This window comes from Eptatretus burgeri, chromosome 6 (assembly GCF_056783735.1).
Source record: "Eptatretus burgeri isolate ZD-2024b chromosome 6, Ebu_testis_v1, whole genome shotgun sequence".
Taxonomy (NCBI): domain Eukaryota; kingdom Metazoa; phylum Chordata; class Myxini; order Myxiniformes; family Myxinidae; genus Eptatretus; species Eptatretus burgeri.
The window spans coordinates 37,577,031-37,603,713 of record NC_140966.1 but is presented as its reverse complement, the minus strand read 5'-3'; the positions used below and the strand labels follow the sequence as shown (position 1 = coordinate 37,603,713).

The 26,683-nt window shown below is 47.2% G+C and overlaps 1 protein-coding gene across 2 annotated transcripts; it reads right to left on the bottom strand.

Moving 5' to 3' along the window:
- Window positions 1-15,039: 15,039 nt before the first annotated feature.
- Window positions 15,040-26,467, bottom strand: LOC147024563 (uncharacterized). 2 transcript variants are annotated; one of them, XM_085884601.1, is made up of 3 exons: window positions 24,369-26,467; window positions 19,620-19,752; window positions 15,040-15,516 (listed from the first exon to the last, which is right to left on the bottom strand). In XM_085884601.1, the coding sequence occupies exons 1-3, from the start codon at window positions 25,992-25,994 to the stop codon at window positions 15,377-15,379; spliced, it is 1,899 nt and encodes a 632-aa protein (XP_085740727.1). In that variant the 5' UTR covers window positions 25,995-26,467; the 3' UTR covers window positions 15,040-15,376. The 2 variants fall into 2 exon arrangements, with proteins under 2 accessions (XP_085740727.1, XP_085740726.1); XM_085884600.1 differs by having other exon boundaries at window positions 15,040-15,520; window positions 24,369-26,463.
- Between the last annotated feature and the right edge of the window lie 216 nt (window positions 26,468-26,683).

Sequence of the window (26,683 nt, the reverse complement as noted above, 5' to 3'; positions counted from 1 at the left end):
ACGGACACGGCACAGAGTGCAGTGAGGAAGCCAGCCAGGACAGGAACCTCAGGCAGAAGAAGCTGGCTCTTAAAAGAACCAGGCCAGATGTTCGTGATGAAAAGAAACCATGAAAGGACCAAAACCGGATGTGGCTCTCTTGCGAGGTTTGATGAGATGTCAGATTATGCCCATTCATTGTTATCGCACTTGTAACTCCGCCCGTTTCTGTTCTGTAATCTGCTTTAATCAGTCCCGATTGGTTGGTTAATTTAGGGTGTCGACTCTTTCTGATCCGATCGATATGTCCCCCTGATTGGTGGCATTATCCGGGGGGGCGGGGGGGGGTAGTATCGTATGTGACGTAATTTGCACTCGCTACCTGATTGGTTCAAGCTGTGGTGAGTGTACATCCTTCTTGATCCAGTTTTGCACAAAGACCGAATTATAGTTGGTTTACATGGGGGTTGGAGGGATAACATAGATTCGGGAAAGGACATCCAACACGATGGGCTGTATGGGGTTATTGGTGGGGGAGGGGGGTGGGGGGGGGGTTGGTTAGACCCATCGATCGAATACATACTCAAAATATATATATAACCACATAAACATCAAACACTCAACTAAACAATATAAGGGACTACAAAATAAATAGCTCAAACGATAATGAGGATCTCTCTGAGACCCCCACAAAACACCACACTATTGTTTATTTGGTTCTGGGGCTACAAGATAAATTATACTAGATATTTGCATCTATTGCTTGCTAAAAGTTGGTGTGTGTGTGTGTGTGTGTGTGTGTGTGTGTGTGTGTGTGTGTGTGTGTGTGTGTGTGTGTGCGTGCGTGCGTGCGTGCGTGCGTGTGTGCGTATGTATATATATATATATATATATATATATATATATATATATATATATATATATATATATATATATATATATATATATATCTTCTTCTTTCGGCTGCTCCCGTAAGGGGTCGCCAAAGCGGATCATCAATATGATCCTCATAGTGATTTGGCACATGTTTAACACCGGATGCCCTTCCTGACGCAACCCTGTTCACCTCTTGCGACACAGGGATCTGGTACACCTATTTTAACCAGGGTATACACCGGCCCAGTACACTGGTACTCATTTCGCCGACCTCGGAAGGATGACAGGCTGAGTCAACCCCCTGGTGTATTAATTCAGTGGCCCAACGGGGCTTGAACTCAGGACCTTTTGGATCCCTAACCACTGCGCCAACACCAGGATGTGTGTGTGTGTGTATATATATATATATATATATATATATATATATATATATATATATATATATATATATATATATATATATATATATATATATATATATATATATATATAGTGGCCACTAATTTTATGATCAGGAAATTAATTAACAAATTAACACCTCTCAGTCTCATCTCATCTATCTATCTGGATACTACTAAAACTCTCATCTTGTATGTATGTATATGTATACATATATTGTTGCGGTTCTCGGAACCACATGCATACAACAGATAGGTGTCCCAAGACAGTTATTCCATTATTATACGTGTAGATCGTCCCCTTCCTTTTGTTTAGCGGGACAACAAGGGAGTGCATTGCAATGATCTAATAGCTGGGGTTGCTTCAATCATTTTTTCCTTCATTTCATTCCCACTCTTCTTCTTTTCTGATTATTCCTGAGGTTAATTATCCACGTGTTCCTTGGAAGCCAGCACGTGCGATGCCGTAGTGGGGAAACTGCAGCGAGTCATGTGGTGTGCTCGTTGGTGCTGGACTATTGACTCGAGCTTCCGATGGTCTGGGGAGAATTGCCGATTGCATTAGAAAGGCATGCAGGTAAATACCTCTTAAGAGGCTGCACAAATGGTGTTTTTCACGGCACGGGAAACACGGCCAGCACGACGCCCACGCTGCACGAGACGCGTACGGAGGCCAATAAAGCCTACTCCATGCCATGTTTGGCAGGATACGAGTGTGCGGGTAGAAGCGGATTGATCCTTTTTAACCTCAATATCCGATGCATATTGGTGTTCGCCCCACACACACACACTAGCGGAGTCGTGTGAATGCGAGCGCTGGCCACGTGCGTAATGGCAGAACCGCACGCACTGTATGGAATGTGCTCGAAAGCAGACACGTACGCCGCTCGTGAAACGTGCATGGATTTACCCATGGCGATGTACCTTCGGTCCTCGCTGGCAGCGGTGGATTCTCCATGGATGGTGAACGTCTTCTCGTCTCTACGGCCAGCGAGGCTGCGATCGAGCCAGGGAATGTACAGTGCGGGCCACGTTGGCACGCGTTGATCGACGCTGGTCGAACGCCCGAGCGGGCAAGCAGGACCCTCGACCGGTCGCCCGGGGGTTTTTGCAGGATGATTCACGTGCCAATTTCGGTGTGGGCGATTCATGTCATCTCGTGTGGTCGGAGCGCAATATTGCCGCTGTTTGAGATGGTCTTGCCGGAAACGAAGTGAGGCGGTTTCCGGCCCAAGCTGGCAGGCCATGTGAGGGGTCGGGGCCAATCGGAGCGCCCGATTCGGGTGATGACGTTTGGATTCGGCATGGCCCCTCCCCCCCCCCGAGCTGCGGGTCCTATAAAGGTCGGGGCAGTCCCTCTTGCCCCATCGGTCTGTGTTTCCTGCTCCTTGTCTCCTCCTCCTCGTCTCTGCCCACGCCTCGCCTCATCGACACCGCCACGACCCGCCTCCTGCTCCTCGACTCCGCCTCCTCGTCTCCACCCACACCATGTCGACCCCACCCGCCTATCTGATCCCGCCTACTACTCCACCCTCGCCCTCTGGACTCCGCCCCTTCTCCACTCAAGCTCCTTCACGAACAGAGAGCCACATGTGCGGTTTGGGCCAGAGACAACGCGTCCACTGTCGGGTACCACACCTCAGAGCATCCCCCCTGCCCCCCAAACGTATTGGTGGCACGTCGTGTTCTCGGGCACACAGGTACCAAAATCATAGCCTCAACTCCCCCCCCCCCCCTCCCTGGTTGCAAATCTCCCTCTTCATCGGGTTTTCTGTGTCTGTTTGTATGCGTATGTGTGTGTCCTGGCACCTGTCTGCCTAAGTAAGACTGCAGAAGATCATTATTGTTATTGTTATTATTTTTGCGTTAAGTCTGCTCTGTGTCCCCTTTTGTAAGACTCCTGTTTATTGTCGCGCCACACGCTTCTTTCTATCTCCACACTACACACGACAATAAATTTTCACTGTGCCACATGGCTTTCCTCGACTGCTTGTAAATCATTTATTATTAGGAATGTTCCCTGCTCGTTTTTGTCTTTTCTTCCATTGATACAGCATGGTCCGAATCCTACTTTAGCCGGGACTTTATTCCCAATGATCTGTTCCTTTTAGCTGGTACGTCCTTGGCAGTATCGCTCGGCTGCATCCGATCCGGAAAAGTGATCCGATCCGGTAGAGTGATCCAGTTTGGACAAGGCGTACCGAGGGCGTGTTCCCCGGTAATTAAATCACATGATTAATTAGGTAACCCGATTAACCCATAGATGGGAGGAAACTAGGTCACGCGATTGAGTTATTGGCGTCCACGGTCGGTTAAACGACCCGCCGCGTCACGGAATTATCCGTGTGTGATGGCCTACAATTCCGGGGAGTCTGGTGGGAACCGACATAGCTTCCCCCACCTCGTGGTCTTCTCACCCGACCCCCCCGGCCCACAACAATATGTATGTATGTTCCTGAAATACAGCCAAAACGGTACACGATAGCACAAAAATTTCGGCCCACCTTACTCACAATTCTCCTGCGGTGTGCAGTATCAAGTATTTTTAAAATCGGGCAACGAAAAAATTATTTAAAAATCAATTCCCAATTCAGTCAAGTACTCTTCTCGGGATAATTTGATCAATGCAAACAACCTCAGCGGTATAGTTCACTGGAGCTATCTTTTGAATTTTTGGCTTGAAATGATTTTTTTTTCATCAACCGCTGTCACAACGGGAACCCAACGGGTTCATGGGTCATCTGGTATACCTATATTTCCAAGTCCAATTTGCATTCAGTAACAGAACAATTATGGCTATCCAATTTCCAAATTGCCACTCTTTCATCTAAATGTTGAAAATCATATTTAAAAAGAGTATTTTAATCACAAATTTTGCGCTAACAACGGCAGGTTAAAAATGCCCGGCAAGCAGAACCGACTCAGTGTGAACACACAGACACACACACACACACACACACACACACACACACACACACACACACACACACACACACACACACACACACACACACACACACACACACACACACACACACGCACGCACGGCTCTCTAATAGTAAAGATGAATACTTTCTAGAAAAGAACACTCAAGTTCTTCCAGGAAGCAAAACTTGGTTTCCCTTCCCAAGTTTAAACTTGATACTCAACTCCATTCCTTTATCTCTCTATTCCTTCAAATGTTGAACAAATTCCCTCTATCTGTTCTATTGTCCTCTTCCGTCTATTATTTCGAGACTAGAATCTGGAGCACCATCCATTATTTATCAGCTCATGCTTTCTCTCAAACCTACATCTAATCCCTTCTATCCTCCCCATTCTCTTTTTACTCTCCCACTGGTTTCATCGGAGCGTTTGCTCCATTTCTGCCCGTCTGTCGTCCTACCTGTGTTTTTCAAACTTTACCCCATATCCTTCAGCATACTGAACTGAAGCTTGGTATTTGGCTTTTTTGTGATACATTAAAGAACAAGTTCCAGTTTCAGGGCTTTTCATAAATTTTTCATTGAACCAACGACCCCTTTAACCAACGACCACCCCTAACCCCCACTCTGCTAGTCAGCAAAGCTGTTGATTTTTGACTTTAGCTTCTCCTTAAGCCAAGACTTTTGTATAAAATAAACTCCTTGCGAGTCGAATTGTGGCATGAACGTATGAGTCTTACATCGTGTATAAATAATAATAATTAAAGGCTGATTGAGATACAGAGTGGATGAAGAGTGGATGACGAGCTGAACCGCAAGGTTCCTGCAGTGCTCATGTGCCTCTGGTTTGAGGTCATGTTCACAGTGTGCATTGTGACCAGAAAAGATGCGCATGTCACGTGGATGCGTGATTATGATGCTGGGGGCGTGGTTATTATGCTGAGGCGTGGTTAATAGCGGAGGGGCGTGGTTACAGGGATCAATGACCATGGTAGCACCGACGACTTCGGGGACAAAATGGAACAAACTTGCGAGAATAATGGACGTGTGCACGAATGCTCAGAGAACGCGAGGGGTTAGTCACCGATGCGAGTGTTACGGTGAGAGTGTGATTTCATTGGGATAAGTGACGGATGGAAACATGGGTGAGGATACAGGGAACAGGGGCGTGATTGTAAGGATGAGTGACGGGAGAGCCCCAAATGACGTCATAGATACGTCATCGGTCCACACAAACTCATCCCACAGCTGGATTGATCCTGATCGTTCCTTGAGAGTAGCGCCACACGGATGCGAACAGCGCCGAGTGCCGCGAGTGTGAAATGCAAATTTGAATGTGTGAGATTCGAACCGGGTGCCTTCTTTTCAGGATCTGGAGCCGCCGTGATGGTTTTTGTGTGAACAGTGCTGTATATAAACCGTGCCGAGCGCTGTATAACCGCACAGAGCGCCGTGATGGTTTTTGTGTGAACAGCGCTGTATATTAACCGTGCCGAGCGCTGTATAACCGCGCAGAGCGCCGTGATGGTTTTTGTGTGAACAGCGCTGTATATAAAACCGTGCCGAGCGCTGTATAACCGCACAGAGCGCCGTGATGGTTTTTGTGTGAACAGCGCTGTATATAAACCGTGCCGAGCGCTGTATAACCGCACAGAGCGCCGTGATGGTTTTTGTGTGAACAGCGCTGTATATTAACCGTGCCGAGCGCTGTATAACCGCGCAGAGCGCCGTGATGGTTTTTGTGTGAACAGCGCTGTATATAAACCGTGCCGAGCGCTGTATAACCGCACAGAGCGCCGTTATGGTTTTTGTGTGAACAGCGCTGTATGTTAACAGTGCCGAGCGCTGTATAAGCGCACAGAGCGCCGTGATGGTTTTTGTGTGAACAGCGCTGTATATAAACCTTGCCGGGCGCTGTATAACCGCACTGAGCGCCGTGATGGTTTTTGTGTGAACAGCGCTGTATATAAACCGTGCCGAGCGCTGTATAACCGCACTGAGCGCCGTGATGGTTTTTGTGTGAACAGCGCTGTATGTTAACAGTGCCGAGCGCTGTATAACCGCACAGAGCGCCGTGATCGTTTTTGTGTGAACAGCGCTGTATATAAACCGTGCTGAGCGCTGTATAACCGCACAGAGCGCCGTGATCGTTTTTGTGTGAACAGCGCTGTATATTAACCGTGCCGAGCGCTGTATAACCGCACAGAGCGCCGTGATGGTTTTTGTGTGAACAGCGCTGTATATAAACCGTGCCGAGCGCTGTATAACCGCACAGAGCGCCGTGATGGTTTTTGTGTGAACAGCGCTGTATATAAACCGTGCCGAGCGCTGTATAACCGCACAGAGCGCCGTGATGGTTTTTGTGTGAACAGCGCTGTATATAAACCGTGCCGAGCGCTGTATAACCGCACAGAGCGCCGTGATGGTTTTTGTGTGAACAGCGCTGTATATAAACCGTGCCGAGCGCTGTATAACCGCACAGAGCGCCGTGATGGTTTTTGTGTGAACAGCGCTGTATATAAACCGTGCCGAGCGCTGTATAACCGCACAGAGCGCCGTGATGGTTTTTGTGTGAACAGCGCTGTATATAAACCGTGCCGAGCGCTGTATAACCGCACTGAGCGCCGTGATGGTTTTTGTGTGAACAGCGCTGTATATAAACCGTGCCGAGCGCTGTATAACCGCACAGAGCGCCGTGATCGTTTTTGTGTGAACAGCGCTGTATATAAACCGTGCTGAGCGCTGTATAACCGCACAGAGCGCCGTGATGGTTTTTGTGTGAACAGCGCTGTATATAAACCGTGCCGAGCGCTGTATAACCGCACAGAGCGCCGTGATGGTTTTTGTGTGAACAGCGCTGTATATAAACCGTGCCGAGCGCTGTATAACCGCACAGAGCGCCGTGATGGTTTTTGTGTGAACAGCGCTGTATATAAACCGTGCCGAGCGCTGTATAACCGCACAGAGCGCCGTGATGGTTTTTGTGTGAACAGCGCTGTATATAAACCGTGCCGAGCGCTGTATAACCGCACAGAGCGCCGTGATGGTTTTTGTGTGAACAGCGCTGTATATAAACCGTGCCGAGCGCTGTATAACCGCACAGAGCGCCGTGATGGTTTTTGTGTGAACAGCGCTGTATATAAACCGTGCCGAGCGCTGCATAACCGCGCAGAGCGCCGTGATGGTTTTTGTGTGAACAGCGCTGTATATAAACCGTGCCGAGCGCTGTATAACCGCACAGAGCGCCGTGATGGTTTTTGTGTGAACAGCGCTGTATATAAAACCGTGCCGAGCGCTGTATAACCGCGCAGAGCGCCGTGATGGTTTTTGTGTGAACAGCGCTGTATATAAACCGTGCCGAGCGCTGTATAACCGCGCAGAGCGCCGTGATGGTTTTTGTGTGAACAGCGCTGTATATAAACCGTGCCGGGCGCTGTATAAGCGCACAGAGCGCCGTGATGGTTTTTGTGTGAACAGCGCTGTATATAAACCGTGCCGAGCGCTGTATAACCGCACAGAGCGCCGTGATGGTTTTTGTGTGAACAGCGCTGTATATTAACCGTGCCGAGCGCTGTATAACCGCACAGAGCGCCGTGATGGTTTTTGTGTGAACAGCGCTGTATATAAACCGTGCCGAGCGCTGTATAACCGCACAGAGCGCCGTGATGGTTTTTGTGTGAACAGCGCTGTATATAAACCGTGCCGAGCGCTGTATAACCGCACAGAGCGCCGTGATGGTTTTTGTGTGAACAGCGCTGTATATAAACCGTGCCGAGCGCTGTATAACCGCACAGAGCGCCGTGATGGTTTTTGTGTGAACAGCGCTGTATATAAACCGTGCCGAGCGCTGTATAACCGCACAGAGCGCCGTGATGGTTTTTGTGTGAACAGCGCTGTATATTAACCGTGCCGAGCGCTGTATAACCGCACAGAGCGCCGTGATGGTTTTTGTGTGAACAGCGCTGTATATAAAACCGTGCCGAGCGCTGTATAACCGCACAGAGCGCCGTGATGGTTTTTGTGTGAACAGCGCTGTATATAAATCGTGCCGAGCGCTGTATAACCGCCCAGAGCGCCGTGATGGTTTTTGTGTGAACACCGCTGTACATAAACCGTGCCGAGCGCTGTATAACCGCACAGAGCGCCGTGATGGTTTTTGTGTGAACAGCGCTGTATATAAACCGTGCCGAGCGCTGTATAACCGCACAGAGCGCCGTGATGGTTTTTGTGTGAACAGCGCTGTATATAAACCGTGCCGAGCGCTGCATAACCGCGCAGAGCGCCGTGATGGTTTTTGTGTGAACAGCGCTGTATATAAACCGTGCCGAGCGCTGTATAACCGCACAGAGCGCCGTGATGGTTTTTGTGTGAACAGCGCTGTATATAAACCGTGCCGAGCGCTGTATAACCGCACAGAGCGCCGTGATGGTTTTTGTGTGAACAGCGCTGTATATAAACCGTGCCGAGCGCTGTATAACCGCCCAGAGCGCCGTGATGGTTTTTGTGTGAACAGCGCTGTATATAAACCGTGCCGAGCGCTGTATAACCGCACAGAGCGCCGTGATGGTTTTTGTGTGAACAGCGCTGTATATAAACCGTGCCGAGCGCTGTATAACCGCACAGAGCGCCGTGATGGTTTTTGTGTGAACAGCGCTGTATATAAACCGTGCCGAGCGCTGTATAACCGCACAGAGCGCCGTGATGGTTTTTGTGTGAACAGCGCTGTATATAAACCGTGCCGAGCGCTGCATAACCGCGCAGAGCGCCGTGATGGTTTTTGTGTGAACAGCGCTGTATATAAACCGTGCCGAGCGCTGTATAACCGCACAGAGCGCCGTGATGGTTTTTGTGTGAACAGCGCTGTATATAAACCGTGCCGAGCGCTGTATAACCGCACAGAGCGCCGTGATGGTTTTTGTGTGAACAGCGCTGTATATAAACCGTGCCGAGCGCTGTATAACCGCACAGAGCGCCGTGATGGTTTTTGTGTGAACAGCGCTGTATATAAACCGTGCCGAGCGCTGTATAACCGCACAGAGCGCCGTGATGGTTTTTGTGTGAACAGCGCTGTATATAAACCGTGCCGAGCGCTGTATAACCGCACAGAGCGCCGTGATGGTTTTTGTGTGAACAGCGCTGTATATAAAACCGTGCCGAGCGCTGTATAACCGCGCAGAGCGCCGTGATGGTTTTTGTGTGAACAGCGCTGTATATAAACCGTGCCGGGCGCTGTATAAGCGCACAGAGCGCCGTGATGGTTTTTGTGTGAACAGCGCTGTATATAAACCGTGCCGAGCGCTGTATAACCGCACAGAGCGCCGTGATGGTTTTTGTGTGAACAGCGCTGTATATAAACCGTGCCGAGCGCTGTATAACCGCACAGAGCGCCGTGATGGTTTTTGTGTGAACAGCGCTGTATATAAACCGTGCCGAGCGCTGTATAACCGCACAGAGCGCCGTGATGGTTTTTGTGTGAACAGCGCTGTATATAAACCGTGCCGAGCGCTGTATAACCGCACAGAGCGCCGTGATGGTTTTTGTGTGAACAGCGCTGTATATAAACCGTGCCGAGCGCTGTATAACCGCACAGAGCGCCGTGATGGTTTTTGTGTGAACAGCGCTGTATATAAACCGTGCCGAGCGCTGCATAACCGCGCAGAGCGCCGTGATGGTTTTTGTGTGAACAGCGCTGTATATAAACCGTGCCGAGCGCTGTATAACCGCACAGAGCGCCGTGATGGTTTTTGTGTGAACAGCGCTGTATATAAACCGTGCCGAGCGCTGTATAACCGCACAGAGCGCCGTGATGGTTTTTGTGTGAACAGCGCTGTATATAAACCGTGCCGAGCGCTGTATAACCGCACAGAGCGCCGTGATGGTTTTTGTGTGAACAGCGCTGTATATAAACCGTGCCGAGCGCTGTATAACCGCACAGAGCGCCGTGATGGTTTTTGTGTGAACAGCGCTGTATATAAACCGTGCCGAGCGCTGTATAACCGCACAGAGCGCCGTGATGGTTTTTGTGTGAACAGCGCTGTATATAAACCGTGCCGAGCGCTGTATAACCGCACAGAGCGCCGTGATGGTTTTTGTGTGAACAGCGCTGTATATTAACCGTGCCGAGCGCTGTATAACCGCACAGAGCGCCGTGATGGTTTTTGTGTGAACAGCGCTGTATATAAACCGTGCCGAGCGCTGTATAACCGCACAGAGCGCCGTGATTGTTTTTGTGTGAACAGCGCTGTATATAAACCATGCCGAGCGCTGTATAACCGCACAGAGCGCCGTGATGGTTTTTGTGTGAACAGCGCTGTATATAAAACCGTGCCGAGCGCTGTATAACCGCGCAGAGCGCCGTGATGGTTTTTGTGTGAACAGCGCTGTATATAAACCGTGCCGAGCGCTGTATAACCGCGCAGAGCGCCGTGATGGTTTTTGTGTGAACAGCGCTGTATATAAACCGTGCCGGGCGCTGTATAAGCGCACAGAGCGCCGTGATGGTTTTTGTGTGAACAGCGCTGTATATAAAACCGTGCCGAGCGCTGTATAACCGCACAGAGCGCCGTGATGGTTTTTGTGTGAACAGCGCTGTATATAAAACCGTGCCGAGCGCTGTATAACCGCACAGAGCGCCGTGATGGTTTTTGTGTGAACAGCGCTGTATATAAACCGTGCCGAGCGCTGTATAACCGCACAGAGCGCCGTGATGGTTTTTGTGTGAACAGCGCTGTATATAAAACCGTGCCGAGCGCTGTATAACCGCGCAGAGCGCCGTGATGGTTTTTGTGTGAACAGCGCTGTATATAAACCGTGCCGAGCGCTGCATAACCGCGCAGAGCGCCGTGATGGTTTTTGTGTGAACAGTGCTGTATATAAACCGTGCCGAGCGCTGTATAACCGCACAGAGCGCCGTGATGGTTTTTGTGTGAACAGCGCTGTATATAAAACCGTGCCGAGCGCTGTATAACCGCGCAGAGCGCCGTGATGGTTTTTGTGTGAACAGCGCTGTATATAAACCGTGCCGAGCGCTGTATAACCGCGCAGAGCGCCGTGATGGTTTTTGTGTGAACAGCGCTGTATATAAACCGTGCCGGGCGCTGTATAAGCGCACAGAGCGCCGTGATGGTTTTTGTGTGAACAGCGCTGTATATAAACCGTGCCGAGCGCTGTATAACCGCACAGAGCGCCGTGATGGTTTTTGTGTGAACAGCGCTGTATATAAACCGTGCCGAGCGCTGTATAACCGCCCAGAGCGCCGTGATGGTTTTTGTGTGAACAGCGCTGTATATAAACCGTGCCGAGCGCTGTATAACCGCCCAGAGCGCCGTGATGGTTTTTGTGTGAACACCGCTGTATATAAACCGTGCCGAGCGCTGCATAACCGCGCAGAGCGCCGTGATGGTTTTTGTGTGAACAGCGCTGTATATAAACCGTGCCGAGCGCTGCATAACCGCGCAGAGCGCCGTGATGGTTTTTGTGTGAACAGCGCTGTATATAAACCGTGCCGAGCGCTGCATAACCGCGCAGAGCGCCGTGATGGTTTTTGTGTGAACAGCGCTGTATATAAACCGTGCCGAGCGCTGTATAACCGCACAGAGCGCCGTGATGGTTTTTGTGTGAACAGCGCTGTATATAAACCGTGCCGAGCGCTGTATAACCGCACAGAGCGCCGTGATGGTTTTTGTGTGAACAGCGCTGTATATAAACCGTGCCGAGCGCTGCATAACCGCGCAGAGCGCCGTGATGGTTTTTGTGTGAACAGCGCTGTATATAAACCGTGCCGAGCGCTGTATAACCGCACAGAGCGCCGTGATGGTTTTTGTGTGAACAGCGCTGTATATAAACCGTGCCGAGCGCTGCATAATCGCCCAGAGCGCCGTGATGGTTTTTGTGTGAACAGCGCTGTATATAAACCGTGCCGAGCGCTGCATAACCGCGCAGAGCGCCGTGATGGTTTTTGTGTGAACAGCGCTGTATATAAACCGTGCCGAGCGCTGCATAACCGCGCAGAGCGCCGTGATGGTTTTTGTGTGAACAGTGCTGTATATAAACCGTGCCGAGCGCTGCATAACCGCGCAGAGCGCCGTGATGGTTTTTGTGTGAACAGCGCTGTATATAAACCGTGCCGAGCGCTGCATAACCGCGCAGAGCGCCGTGATGGTTTTTGTGTGAACAGCGCTGTACATAAACCGTGCCGAGCGCTGCATAACCGCGCAGAGCGCCGTGATGGTTTTTGTGTGAACAGCGCTGTATATAAACCGTGCCGAGCGCTGCATAACCGCGCAGAGCGCCGTGATGGTTTTTGTGTGAACAGCGCTGTATATAAACCGTGCCGAGCGCTGCATAACCGCGCAGAGCGCCGTGATGGTTTTTGTGTGAACAGCGCTGTATATAAACCGTGCCGAGCGCTGCATAACCGCGCAGAGCGCCGTGATGGTTTTTGTGTGAACAGCGCTGTATATAAACCGTGCCGAGCGCTGCATAACCGCGCAGAGCGCCGTGATGGTTTTTGTGTGAACAGCGCTGTATATAAACCGTGCCGAGCGCTGCATAACCGCGCAGAGCGCCGTAATGGTTTTTGTGTGAACAGCGCTGTACATAAACCGTGCCGAGCGCTGCATAACCGCGCAGAGCGCCGTGATGGTTTTTGTGTGAACAGCGCTGTATATAAACCATGCCGAGCGCTGTATAACCGCACAGAGCGCCGTGTGTTTTGAAAGCGATTTTTAAATGTGATTTTGAAGTGCGAGATTTGAACCGGGTGCCTTCTGTGACAGGTTCTCGAGCCGTCGCGGAAGCAATGAGGTACCCCAGAATGGCCGAATTTGTTGACTGGTCGTGGTCGTATGGCAGCTTAGCTGCCGGGGTAGCTATCATTTCTTGAAGTGCGACTGTGTCGCTGATGCAGTACCCCTCTACCAGAACACACACTGGAACTGGTACTCATTTCGCCGACCTCTGAAGGATGACAGGCTGAGTCAACCCCCTGGTGTATTAATTTAGCGGCAGACGGGGCTTGAACTCAGGACCCCGAGGATCCCAAGCCGCCACCCTAACCACTAAGCCAACACCAGGCTAGTTAATAGACTGATAACCCCTCTCGCCGGCGGTATCAGTACACGTCCCACACCTTATCTGCTGGGTGCTGCACCCACAGCACACTTTGTGCCTCAGATTGGTGTGCTGCAGAGTTACCAAGGGGAGTCGTTGCTAACAATCTTTACCAACTCTGGTTGGTACCAACTTTACCAACTCATGGTTGTGTGAGAGAAACATGCATGATAAACACTCACAAACTGAATCCAACTTTTTTCACCTGGACTTGTTTTACCTGTCTGTTTCTGTTGTGCATAGCTGCATCTGAGATACTGCTCGGTCATCCCTCGTTCATGCAGAATTCCTTTCCGTGTTCCCTCCATCTGCGCATTGCTTAATAACCCATCGGGTGCTCTCACATGCATGTTCGTGAGGCTTGGTGCTCATCGTGGCCTACGAGGTGTGGCACTTCTCGCAGGCGTGGTACAGTGCAAAACAGTGTGAGTGGGTGTTTTGCGCGCAGAGGAGGGGGGGGGGGGTTCAGGGGCTCTGGTCACGGCTTTGGGCACGTAAAGGACGGAGCGGGGGCAGCACTGAAAGTTCACTCAGAAATGAGTGGCAATTTCCCCCATCGACTGTGGACCAATGAGAGGGGGGAGAAGGCTTGTGGGAGGAAGGGAAGAAAGCAGAAAGGCAGTGGAGCACACCATAGGGGCTCGCACGAGCAGGGACGAAAAGTGCTCCTGAGCAGATCGCTCAGAAAGCAGAAAGGGAAGAAGCAAAAGGCATAATGCAGATGCAGAAAGCTGAGGGAAGGAGAAAGGAAAGACGGACGGGACAAGCTCACCCGAGCAGAAGATAAAACAGACCGAGAAGGCTCGTGAGTGAAGGAACAAAAACATGTGAGGGGAAAAGAAAGAATGGTTTAAGGAGCAGTTGGTGTCAAGCTTCTGTAGAGAAAGAACACTCCTTCCACGAGTGTCATCCTGCCAGCCACAAAGGATGATCGACACCTCATCAACGGCGGTCTGAGGCAGAAGAGGGCGAGTCGCACATCCAGATGGCATATCTGGGTTGCCAGAGAGGACTCCCCTGCTGCGTCTGGTCACCTCAGGTATGCGGCTGCGTGTCCCCATCGCTTCACATCGCCACTGCCCATCATCCCCATCCATTTTTCTCTGCATTCTCCTGTATATATGTGTGAGATGGAGAGAAAGACAGGCTGCTTTCCTTTTCTCCATTCATTACTTTTATTTTATTTTCAAATCCTTCTTTTATTCTTCCCGCTTCAGTGAATGATGGCCAAGTCTTTTGTTTAAGAAAGATTGAAGAAGAATATGTATTATGGTTAAATCTGCTCTTATGTGCCTTTTTGCTTTCTTGCTTATAAATACTTGCTTTTAAATGATTTCTTGCTTGTGTGTTTGTAAGAAATAATTGTTTGTTGCTATTTCCAATCCTTGATTTGTCTGATGCTGTGCACAAGTAAGGTTAGACGGGACGTTATTCCCCAATAATTTGCTTTGTCAGCCAGCACACACTCACTGTAATGCTCGGCAGTAATCCGCGTGCGCGCTGAGGGAATGTGACCCCAATTAGCTGGCCATCCACAGGTAAGGTATAGCGCAAAGTCGTGTAACCTTGCCCAGATTGGCCATGCCAATCGACATACATGGTTGCCTCGCAACCTGCCTGTGCACGGAGTTATCTGTGCCTGGCGGCCTCAGGACCGGGTGGGTGTTCGGCAGGGACCCAAGTGCTTCCCCTCGTGGAAAGCCTCGAACCCCGGATCTGCGACAATATGATTCTTTGGAGGAAAGGAAAAATGAAAATCGTTTATTTCATCGACATTAAGAAACTGTAAATCAGCAAACACCAGCAACTCATTTTGTTTCTTCAACCTTCACCAATATCTCACAACAAAGCATAAATCTGTGATGTGAAAACGTCCAAAAAATGCCCACAAATGTAATAAATATTTGTCAAACAGCTTCATGTCCACCGTGCAATCAACTACACCATCATGATCACAGATACAAGGATGTTATGATTATAACAAACACTGATCAGTGATCCAAATTCTTCAGCAGCATTAGAAGTTGGAGTGCGTGCGAAGTGCTGGACGCCTGTGAGCCTTGCTAGAAATTGGGCTGGTTTGGCCACTCATTCTAAACCAGGCCCTGGCAAGCTTTGTAGAACACAACTCCTGGTATAAATTCTTCCTGGTCCCAGCACCCTGAAGTGGAGACAATAGCCGCCCTTCACAAATTTGATGCATCGGAGGTGATTGGTTGAACAGCCATCTGCCTGGTACGGGTGGGTACCAGAAAGGAGAGGAAAGTATCAGAATCTTTGAAATGAGATTTCCACTGGGGGAAGACTTTTGACTTCAAATTCAGCTAAGGATGGAGGTTAGCTAGCTGGATGAAGTTATTTTTTGTAACTGAATGAGTACATATTCACCAAAAGAAGGGGGAAAGAGAAATAAACAGGTAAAACATTGATGGTTGTTGAGATGAGAGACTGAAGTTATAAAACAATGAAACATTATTTAGAATAAACGAACAAACAACATCAAACTCATCATGCAATGAACAAATACAGCAGGTATCCAATTTGTTCCCCTCTGACTCCTGTCAATATATTGAACTGGTCTTTGGAAGTTCTCAGCTTACAAGGTGAAAGTAATGTGGCCTCCATTTCATAGTTAAAGAAGTGAAGACATCAGGTTATCTGTGCTGTAAGAAATGTAACAATTGTCCACATTTTAATCCTTAGTAATTTAATGGAAAGGCGACTTGGGAAACTACAACCCCACTCACATATTTGGTGACTGTAGTCGTGCATTTATTGTCGTCAAAGCATTTATGATGAAGGCTCGAGTGTTTGGGATGAAAAAGTGTTAGAGTAGATGGTGTTTGGTTTCACTTTTCATGGATATGATCAGCACATGTTTAATTGTATATAGTGGGTTGGCTGGATGGTGTAGAGTTATGCACACTGATCTCTAAGCTGTCTAGCCTGTGTTCTTATCCCGACCCAGTCTTAACTGTCATCCTGGTGTTTCACATGCAGAGTGATTCAGACATGTGTGCCGTCCTTCTGATGGACATCAGACTGGCGTCTTGTCTGCTGGCATTAGTCAGTGGACCTTAAACATCCCACCATGTCCTTTGCGACAAGTAGGCAAGTGTTTGCCGGCACACTGAACAAATGTTTGCCATGCTCCCAGCAATGACGCAAACCAACAGCCATAGGCTGCACATGGATGAATGAATCGTATACACTTCCACGTCCAAAAAAGCACAAGGGAGACGGGCTATTCACCCGTAAAAGAGGAAAAATGAAATGAGGGTGAGAAAGTATTTTATTTAAAGCTGACAAAAATCACAGATTTCTAAGAATATATTCTTGCCAACAAAAGTCGTACAATTAAAAAAATCCCCTTATCTTGCATTTTTATGGAGTATACAATGCTGAACTATTATAAAATTACTACTGGGCACCACCATCTTCTTTACGAGTTTATCAAGCGAAGATGACGGGCGGGTGGAGATGACAGAATCCTCTCGACACAGTGCAGCTCGCTCGCTTTGTTTGGACCAGGTTAAAATCCCAGGGTACTCTCCACCTCGTACCTGTGACTGTGATGGTCTGGGAGCACACCAGCAGCTTGTGCGTGCGTTCTGCTGCATGACATTAATATTGTTTACAAGTTTGCATCCTATGCACAGAAACGGTGCGCATGCGACCTGGTGTCACCGACCAAAATGTTGGATAACCCATGCCAATTTTTAAATAATTCCTCTTTTTCATTGAGCCTTGAAAGGTTTTTAACCCTGTTTTTGCATGATAATGACATTGTTGGATTCAAATTGATCGCTAAAATGAGGGAGGTTAAAACGTTGGCAAACAATGACATTCACGTGGGATGCATGCACGGCCAGGGGGTGATCAGTCCAATAATAAACCCCATCCTTTTTCATTTATTTCATAGAAGTGACTGTGAAGAAACACCCCATTTTTAGCTCGCCTGTTCGAAGAACAGAGAGTTTTAGCGATACCCCCGGCGTGAGCGTGAGCGTGAGCGTCAGGCCGTGAGCATCAGCATCAGCGTGAGCGTGACAATGTTAAAGTTTTTGGTGCAAGTTATTTAGAAGCTTGCCATTCATTAATATGTGCACTAGGATGCTGATATTTGGCATGGAGTTTCCTTTGGGGTATATTATTGATGTAGTGAAGTTGAAATTAAAAAAATAATTTCCAATGTTTTCAATTTTTGACCTGTTTTGAACTTAACTTTTTGTAACACATCAACGTTCAAGTTTTTGGTGCAAGTTATTTAGAAGCTTGCCATTCATTAATATGTGTACTTGGATGCTGTTATTTGGCATGGAGTTTCCTTTGGGGTATATTATTGATGTAGTGAAGTTGAAATTAAAAAATAATTTCAAATTTTTTAAATTTTTGACTAGTTTTGAACTTAACTTTTTTGTGGCACATCAACGTTAAAGTTTTTTTCCTTTCTAATGTTTTTATCTACCACACTTTTTTACTGATTAAAATATATAAATACATATATTGCTTTGAAATTATTTGGATCAGACTTCACTGCAATGCTTTATAAAAAATATCATTAGACCAGTCTTTTAAAAACGATAAGTGTATAAACAGGTGAGATTTGGGTGGCTTTGACACCAACTCTGGTTAATTGGTGGTGCCAGTGTTTAAAAAAAAAAAAAAAAACATACCGTTTCTCCATGAAAATGAAGACGTGGACACGTACTCGATCTTGAATAAGTGACACCAATGGGACAGGCCGTTTTTCATTGGACACATAGGCCATAAATATGAATCAGTGGTAAACAAGAACAAACCAATTTAATGCTTGGTGGATCAACAAGTGCTCAGACTGAAACAAAGTCGGGGGAGAGGGGTGGGGAGACTTTCAAAACGCAGAGTCCAGGGCAAAGTGAGTCCAGGTCATGAGAGAGAGCTTGCGCTCGGAGGGCAAGAGACCTGGCTGAGTGGACTGGGCTTCGGGAGTGTCAGGGGAGAGAAGGAAGCACCAGGCGCTACCAAATGTGACTGAGCAGAATGCGAGAGCGCAAGGCAAGCGCTTCCCAACACTACCCAGCAGAATGCGAGAGTGGAACAGGGTGCTCATCAAATGTGCTAGGCAGAACAGGTGCTCCTGGTAGAAAATAAAGGCGTGAAAGGAGGTGCTCCTCAAACTGGCAAGGGGAACAGCCACTAACAAAGCTGGTAGAACTGATTTCTTACAAGTCTTTTGCATCTGCACCATATAACCTTGCATCCTTCAGTGCATACACCTGATGGCTCATCTGGTGTGGGGCATCAATGAACAACACAAGAACTCCAACAGTTTTTTTCAGAGCTAAGCACTACATGATACCGCACGACAACACACCTCCCACCCACTGCTCTCACTCACCTGTATCAACACCTCGTTGAGGCCCATGGGGGCCAAGCCTGCTCACGAATAGGTGGGGAAGAGGGTGCCAACACACCCCAACTTCTTTCTTTCAGTCCCCCTGTCTTTCTAATTTGCTTTGGATGAATGTGGTGGCTGTCTGTATTTCATAAGGCTGGTTGTATAAGGAGTTTCTTTGAGTGCTTGGGGTAAGACTGTTTCTTATGTGACACTCTTTCTGTAAATGCAGTACTTGCATCTTTCTAAATGCATTGCTTTTGTTAAAGTCCATGCAAGATTTGTTGTTTCCAAACCTGCTCGATTCTCTTTTCTTCATTGGTTAGACATTGCATACATAATTAATAGACAGATGGGAAGTTGTGCCCTCCAATTCACTGCGCTAATCTAGCCGGTGGTCCATCTATGGTTTTGCGCGACCATACATAATTAATAGACAAAGGTGGGAGGCCGAGACCATGGTCTCTATCTGAGGTAACTAGGTCAACGGTAAGGTAACGCAAGTCTTGGAGCAGGGACCCTGCCAGACTTAGCCCTCTCAGATGGTGTCCGTGGTTGCTCAGCAACCCGTTGGGTTGCGGAGTTATCTGTGGCTTGCAGCTTTCATGGTCAGAGGTCGGGAAGTGTGTCCGAGAGCGGCCACTCGTGACCCGGTGACATACCCATAACATTATTAAAATATACAGTGAAGAAAAGTGAGAAAATAAACAAATAATTTGTAATGTGGAAATATTACTTACAGCTGGAATAGTGAATCAACACTCAAAGTTGAACCAAGAGTCATTGGAAATTTTAACCAGATTGATATTTTGCTTATTAACTAACATGAAAATTGGGAAAAATAAAATAAACAACACAGCAATTAGGGCAGAAATATTAAAACAAAATAAAGAGAAGAGAGGGTGACATCTTCAAAAAGCCAACCAGTACATACATACTGGATGGGTACTTTACCTCTGAGCCAATTATCTTTGAAAGGTGGAGCTTCTTTGATGCAAGGATCTGGTGCCCCAAGCAATTCATGCAGAGAATCAGATGGTTCGGATGGTAAGTATTGCCATGGCTTTTTGCCACTGTGATCACGCACCTGCAAAAATCACTTCCATATATAAGGTGTCACGGACATATTATGGACAGTGTGATCTATAATTAATTCCCTGTTTTAAAAGTTTTCTTTGGTTACAAAGTCAAGGTTCGTGGAAGAGCTAGAACAGAAAACAGATCAGAATGCAACAGAACCAAAGGAACAGCAGAAAGAGAGGGGGTACACACCAACAGCAGAGTTGAAGGACAAAATCGAGGGAGACTTGGACAAATAAGGGATGTGGGGAGGAATGAGGGGTAGGAGAGGAAGCGTGGACAATATGGATGCAGAAGCAAACTCACAGGAAGGAAAAACTAAGAGAGAGAAAGAGAGAAGGAAGAGGCTGCTGCCTGCCCATCTGAAGGATGAGGGATGTCACGGCAGAAGGTGGAGTTATCAGCAGATAGATAAAGAGGATTTTCCAGAGAGTCAGAGAGATCATTTATGAAGATTAGGAATAGGACTGGGCCGAGAACACTGCTTTGGGGGACATCATCCTTAGCAGAGAGAGGAGATGAAAAGATTTCCTTGAGGGCTATAAGTTGGCCATTAGAGTACAAGAAAGTATGATGAAGGCTCGATCCAGAAGCTCGATTCAACAGCTCGATTCAAATGATCCAGAAGTGATATAATAGTCAAACGCAGCTAAAGTTGGCCAAAATGCTTGTTTGGTGTGGAATGACTTCAACTCAACTCATTGGACCTTACATCCTGCACGACACAATGAATACTGAGAATTACGTTCTTCATCCAAAAATTCAGAAATGGGACAATGCAGATGAAACTGTTTTTATGCAAGATGGTGCCCCACCACACTTCTTGATTGGAGTTCGTAATTGGTTGAATACCTACTTTCGACGCAGATGGATCGGGCGATGAGGGACTTCGCTGGAATCATAAAAATGTATTTTCTGGAGTCCTTCAACACATGGAAATGCCCTCCCCTCAAACGCCAGATCTCAACATTATTGAAGCTGTACAGGAATATTTGGATGAAGAAAAAGTATAAAAAGAACTCCAGAAAGTGGATGATCTTTGGAAGGTCTCAGAAGAAGTGTGAAACACTATTCCACAAAAGTTTTTTAATTGCAACTTTCTTTTTAGCATATGTGGTCCTGTTAGTGGTTCCTAACCTGCACCGATTGTTCCGTTGATTATATTTGACTGCATTGCACTTAATTGATTGGTTAAGTTGCGAGATTATTCCTGAAACAAGAATGCAGTGAGCCAGGTCCATAAGCGAGCCTGGCCCGTGACGCGGGTTACATTCAAAGCGGTTATTTTACTTTACACCATCCATTTTGATTTGTATGCTTGATATCAATAGCCAATCTATACAAGATGACCACCTCAACCCCCCCAAAAAACAATTAATCAATTAATCAATTAATCAATTAATCAATTAATACCGGAGAGTTCAAAGAAAACCTTACCCTGTTCAGTCTTGAGAAAAAGGACATGGGGAGGTTCTGTGAGCGGAAAATTTCAATGATCGAGATGACGTAAAATGTTGTAATATTTTGTCCAATTAATGCGAAATGGAAGGTTTTTGAAAGTTCCAAAAAGGCGATTTATGTTCGACATTTTTAGATCCTCGTGGAGGATCTCTAAGTCTTACTCACGTTGTTGTTCTTGTGGACTTTTGTTGTTTCACAGCCTACAGTTTTCAACGAAACTTCCTGAAACTTGGCGTATATCTGTAAAAATACCCTGCGCAGACAGTAACCATCTTCGATTTTGAAAATTCCTCCTAGAAAAAAAGTTATGACGTCAAAATTTCTCCGCTAATGGAAATCGCCTAAAAAATTATCTCCGAAACTAGGCAAGCTTTTTGAATTCTGTTTGCGGGAATCAAGCCGGGCATTAGCACAGATAACACTGAACAAAAATTTTTTTTTACTGGAGATGTGTAAAGTGATTTAGACTAATTTGGGTACGCTGATTTCAAAAATCATAACCGTTTTGCTGTATCACGTCAGGATTTTCAGTAACAGAAATATTCCCATTGCCTAGAAGTCAGGATTTCAATGAAATTTACAAAAATTCATTTATTCATTTATTTCATCATGAATGCTTCAAAATTATAGAAATTACAGAAAAACTCCACTAGAATGTAATTAAAAATGCTTTAGGCATTTGGCTTTGCGTTTGTGCTGCTCTGTGTCAGTTTCACGATGCAGGAACCAGCAGAAATCGCCCATCATGTTCGGGTTGTGCCGCCCTTGGTAACGCGTCTCCATGAGTGAAATCTCTTGGTGGAATCGCTCGCCGTGCTCATCCGAGACTGCTCCCAAGTTGTCAGGGAAGAAGTTCAGGTGCTGGTGTAGGAAATGGATTTTCAGGGACATCCTGGAGCCAAGTTTCCTGAAGGACTCCAGCAGCTGCTGCACTATTTCTTCATAGTTGTCCGCGCGCTCGTTCCCCAAGAAGTTGTCCGTCACAGCTTTGAAGCTCCTCCACGCTGCCAGCTCTTTGGGGTTTAGAGTTGTCGGAAAAGTTTCGTCCTTCATAATCTGTCGGATTTGCGGTCCAACAAAGACACCAGCCTTGATCTTGGCCTCCGACAAGGTGTTGCCAAACTTTTCCTTGAGGTATAAAAACCCACGCCCATTCAGATCCATTGCCCGTACAAAACTTTTCATCAAGCCGAGCTTTATGTGGAGTGGTGGAAGGAAAACCTTGGCTGGGTCGACAAGGGCGACATGCTTCACGTTGTGTCGACGAGGTACATGCTCTTTTCGCTCTTCCCAATCTTTCTTCGTCCAGTGATTCTTGTCGTCTCTGCTATCCCAGAGACAAAGGAAGCACATGTATTTCGTGTAGCCTGACTGCAGCCCTAACAACAGCGCCACCACTTTCAAGTCTCCGCAGATGTGCCAGTTGAAGTCATTGTACTTGATGGAATCAAGCAGCTGCCGCATAGTCTCATAGGTCTCTGTCATGCCGAACGCGTGAGCCAGTGGGACTGATGGTTTCTCGTTGCCATTGTGGAGCAAAACAGCCTTCAAGCTGTTCTTCCCCGAGTCGATGAAGAGGCGCCAGTCTGCAGGATCGTGATCACACCCAAGTTCTTTCAACAGACCGTTGATGTCACTGCAGAATGTCATCGTGTCTTCCATCTCAAATAACTCAGCCATGTCTCTGTGATGTGCTCTGAACAAGGATATCTTGGTGTTAGGTTCAAGTAGATTCCACTGCTGCAGCCTTGATCCAAGCAGCTCTGCCTTCGCCTTTGACAGCGAGAGATCTCTTACAAGATCATTTAAGTCTCCCTGGTTCAGAAGGTGTGATTCTTGAGTGTCGGGTTCAAAAGGTTCATCATCACCATCCTTTTCACCATGGCTTACAGCTATGTTCTGATCAGCTGGAGGTGTTGGAACGGGGTTCTCGTCATCATGAGGCACAGGTTTACGAGCAGAGACGCAGTCAGCGTACTTGATGTGACCTTTATTCTTCTTGTTGAAGCCGGCGATGCTTGTGCAGCAGAAATAACAATCATCATGATGATTCTGCGGCTCACGCCATATCATGGGCACCGCAAATGGCATGCTCGCGTGCTTGCCCACCAACCACTGAGTCAAGGTTGTGTGACAGCTTGTGTGGTGTGTGGTGCCCAGCTCTGTTCTTGGTCCCCCACCTTACACCCGAAGTAGTGAAAGTAGGCGGCCTTCATTTTCACTGCTGTAGATATACTTCGCTGTTGATCTTTTTTGGTATACCGACCACAGACATAACAGAAGTTGTCAGGATGATTGGTACAGGAACGCCTACTTATCTTTATCTGAAAGAAAGAAATATAACACAAGTTAACAACAATTGTACGAAATAGACATGTTAAAGACATATGTAAATTTCATTGAAATCCTGACTTCTAGGCAATGGGAATATTTCTGTTCCTGAAAATCCTGACGTGATACAGTAAAACGGTTATGATTTTTGAAATCAACGTACCCAAATTAGTCTTAATCACTTTACACATCTCCAGTAAAAAAAATTATTTGAAATTTGTTGTTCAGTGTAATTTATCGCAAACCTGATACATCACAATGACGTCGTATTCATTTTTTTATGACGTCATCATTAAGAGGACAAGGATCTTAGCTCATTTGAGCTTGTTAATGAATATAATTTAATTGAAATAAAATAGACCTTAAAAGTTAAAGAAATTTTTTTGGGAAGTTTACTGTTGTTGATGCAGCGTCTTTCACGCCACCTTATTTTACACGTTGCATTCGTTCTTCGTGTCTGTTGTTTGTGTCCTCTATGACGTCGCTAAAAACAGTAAGTTTCCTATTCGGAATGATTTTCAATTTTGTTTTACCGTCAGACAGGTAGACGGGGTAAAAAAAAAAATTATCTCACTCCTCTCTGCGCATCTGCAATTGGGGACGAATTCAGAGCCAAAATACTGTGTCCACGGCAAACTTGTCTTCCAATTGATTTTTTAAAATACAATAATCAATTAGAATCAAGTTGTTCCTCAATCATAAACTGATGATTGTAGACAGACAGATGGATGGACAAAGTGAACCAATTGCTTCACCCCACTTTTCACTCTACCTGTACGGGGTAAAAATTACAGGTCACCATTGTTTTCAATTACCTTTGAATGATCTCACCTCAGTGCTTGCACCAAAAGCACCGACTAGCATCTTGAGAACCTCCCGGTGACCGTGCAGTGCTGCGAGGTGGAGTGCCGTGTAGCCGGTACCTCGTGCTGGGGCATCAACATCCTCGTGCGTGCCTGACCGGTCATTTAAGAGCTGCACGACCGCTTGCGTCTCTCCGCGTTTCGCTGCCCAATGCAACGCGGTGTAACCGGTCACCGGGTCTCGGTGCCGGCGTAGACCCGGCTCTCCTATGACTATATCTTTCAAACTCAACCAGCGGCCATTGGCAACTTCAAGGAGCCAATGTTGTTCCGCCGCGGCAATTGCATGCACGCTGCCCCAGAGCCACCAACTGCTACCCGCGGATGACCCTTGGCTTCTCCGTTTGCGACTGCAACTTGACCTGTGAACTGACCAAGAGGAAGACGAGCTAGCCTCATCTCCCGAAACACTTTCGGTTGCCAATCGCCTTTGTGGATCTAAAGGGAAACATGGAGAGCTTCGCCGTCTCGGCTGTCGAGGCGCTGAACACCCACGATTGATCAGATTGACCCTGTTACCCAAATAAACTTCAGAGCAGGAAGACATCGACCTGCCCAGAGAGCACCTCGACTCTGATTTATATTCTTGAGAACATGCCGTCGGTAAAAATGGTCCCCCCAACCAGAAATCCTTCTTGTCCTCCACGTCCGTATCGCTTTTGACATCATTTGAATTCGAAGTGAGTTCTGTTTCTGCATCATCGCCTGAATTCATCAATTGCCTCCACTCGATGTCCTCAGTTCTTGAGTAATATTCCAACTTTGGTTGAGCTAGTCCTGCCATCATTGACCCTGATTGTCCAGGCTCCGTGGTTTCGTCCTCATTGTCATGACATGAAGGGTTGTTTATCAGATCGATTGATCCTGATTGTCCAGGCTCCGTGGTTTCATCCTCCATGTCATGACGTGAAGGGTTGTTTATCAGATCGATTGACCCTGATTGTCCAGGCTCCGTGGTTTCGTCCTCCATGTCATGACGTGAAGGGTTGTTTATCAGATCGATTGACCCTGATTGTCCAGGCTCCGTGGTTTCGTCCTCCATGTCATGACGTGAAGGGTTGTTTATCAGATCGATTGACCCTGATTGTCCAGGCTCCGTGGTTTCGTCCTCCATGTCATGACGTGAAGGGTTGTTTATCAGATCGATTGACCCTGATTGTCCAGGCTCCGTGGTTTCGTCCTCCATGTCATGACATGAAGGGTTGTTTATCAGATCGAGGTTTATATCCATTTGTGTTTGGATTTTCCATTGATCTCGACTTAAGTTGACCGGTACACTCTTAGCATGAACGTTCAAACTGGTCGACATTGCAAGTTGAGACGGTGAAGAACTCGACGTTTCATTTGAACATCGAGACAAATGTGCCCAGGACTTTTGTTGTGCCCATTCCTTTTTGAGAACAACCATTTGCTCTTCACCCTCCAAATGCACAACTGCAACGAGTGAAATCAGCCCTTTCAGCGTTTCTATGGTTACGGATCCACCCACAGACTCAGTGGGCAGTTGTTTGTAAGTTTGGATGAGCTGTTCGAGACACATCTTCCCGCCTGCTCTTCTGAGCAAAGCGATCACCGCTTCCTGTGTAATATCCATAGTTCGACTCAAAACTCCAAGTTTTCCTCAGAAATAACGCTGACGAGACGAGCAGCATGGAATCCTCAATGTGCATGTCAAATGTCCCGCGTGTGGCAGGGCAAGGGAGGAGTTAAGTGTGTTGACTTCCGGTTTCAGAGCGCACGTTGTGCAGAAGCGTGGGCGGGGCGGGAAGGCGGGATCTACTTCCGGTTTCAGAGCGCACGTTGTGCAGAAGCGTGGGCGGGACGGAAGGCGGTAACTACTTCCGTTAGTTGTAATTTTATTGATCTCTTAAAAAAAAACGATGACAAGAAAGTGTCATTGGTATTCCAGCAAGCGCCCAATATTTACATTCGATTCTTGAACAAAGCGAAACAGCAACCAATGTTCCGAAGCATCTACACCGCCACGAAGTAAATTTCTCGCTCGTTTAACTTGCCAACCAATATGGCGCCCGCACATTGCATCATGGGTACTGAGACCTCTGTATGCAAGCTGTCGGTGAGAATCAGGAGAGAATGGAATCTCTGGAAGGGGGCGTGGTCTGCGAAGCTGGGTGTCCCAATTTCCGGTTGTTTCGGTGACGTCATCACGGACGTCATCGCGAAACACACATGGCGATCAGGTGGCCAATCGGAAGGCGTACTTCGACATTAGTTTAACAATAAAGATAAATCTTTAGTATTAGTAGATGTTAAGATGTTATA

Excerpts from the sequence above, each read along its gene's own strand:
- LOC147024563 (XM_085884600.1), bottom strand. The coding sequence starts at position 25,994 with ATGGATATTACACAGGAAGCGGTGATCGCTTTGCTCAGAAGAGCAGGC. Across the intron at positions 19,753-24,368 it reads CTTTTGGTGCAAGCACTGAG|GTGCGTGATCACAGTGGCAA; the intron begins GTGAGATCATTC and ends TGATTTTTGCAG. Across the intron at positions 15,521-19,619 it reads CAAAGATAATTGGCTCAGAG|GCAGATGGCTGTTCAACCAA; the intron begins GTAAAGTACCCA and ends CACCCGTACCAG.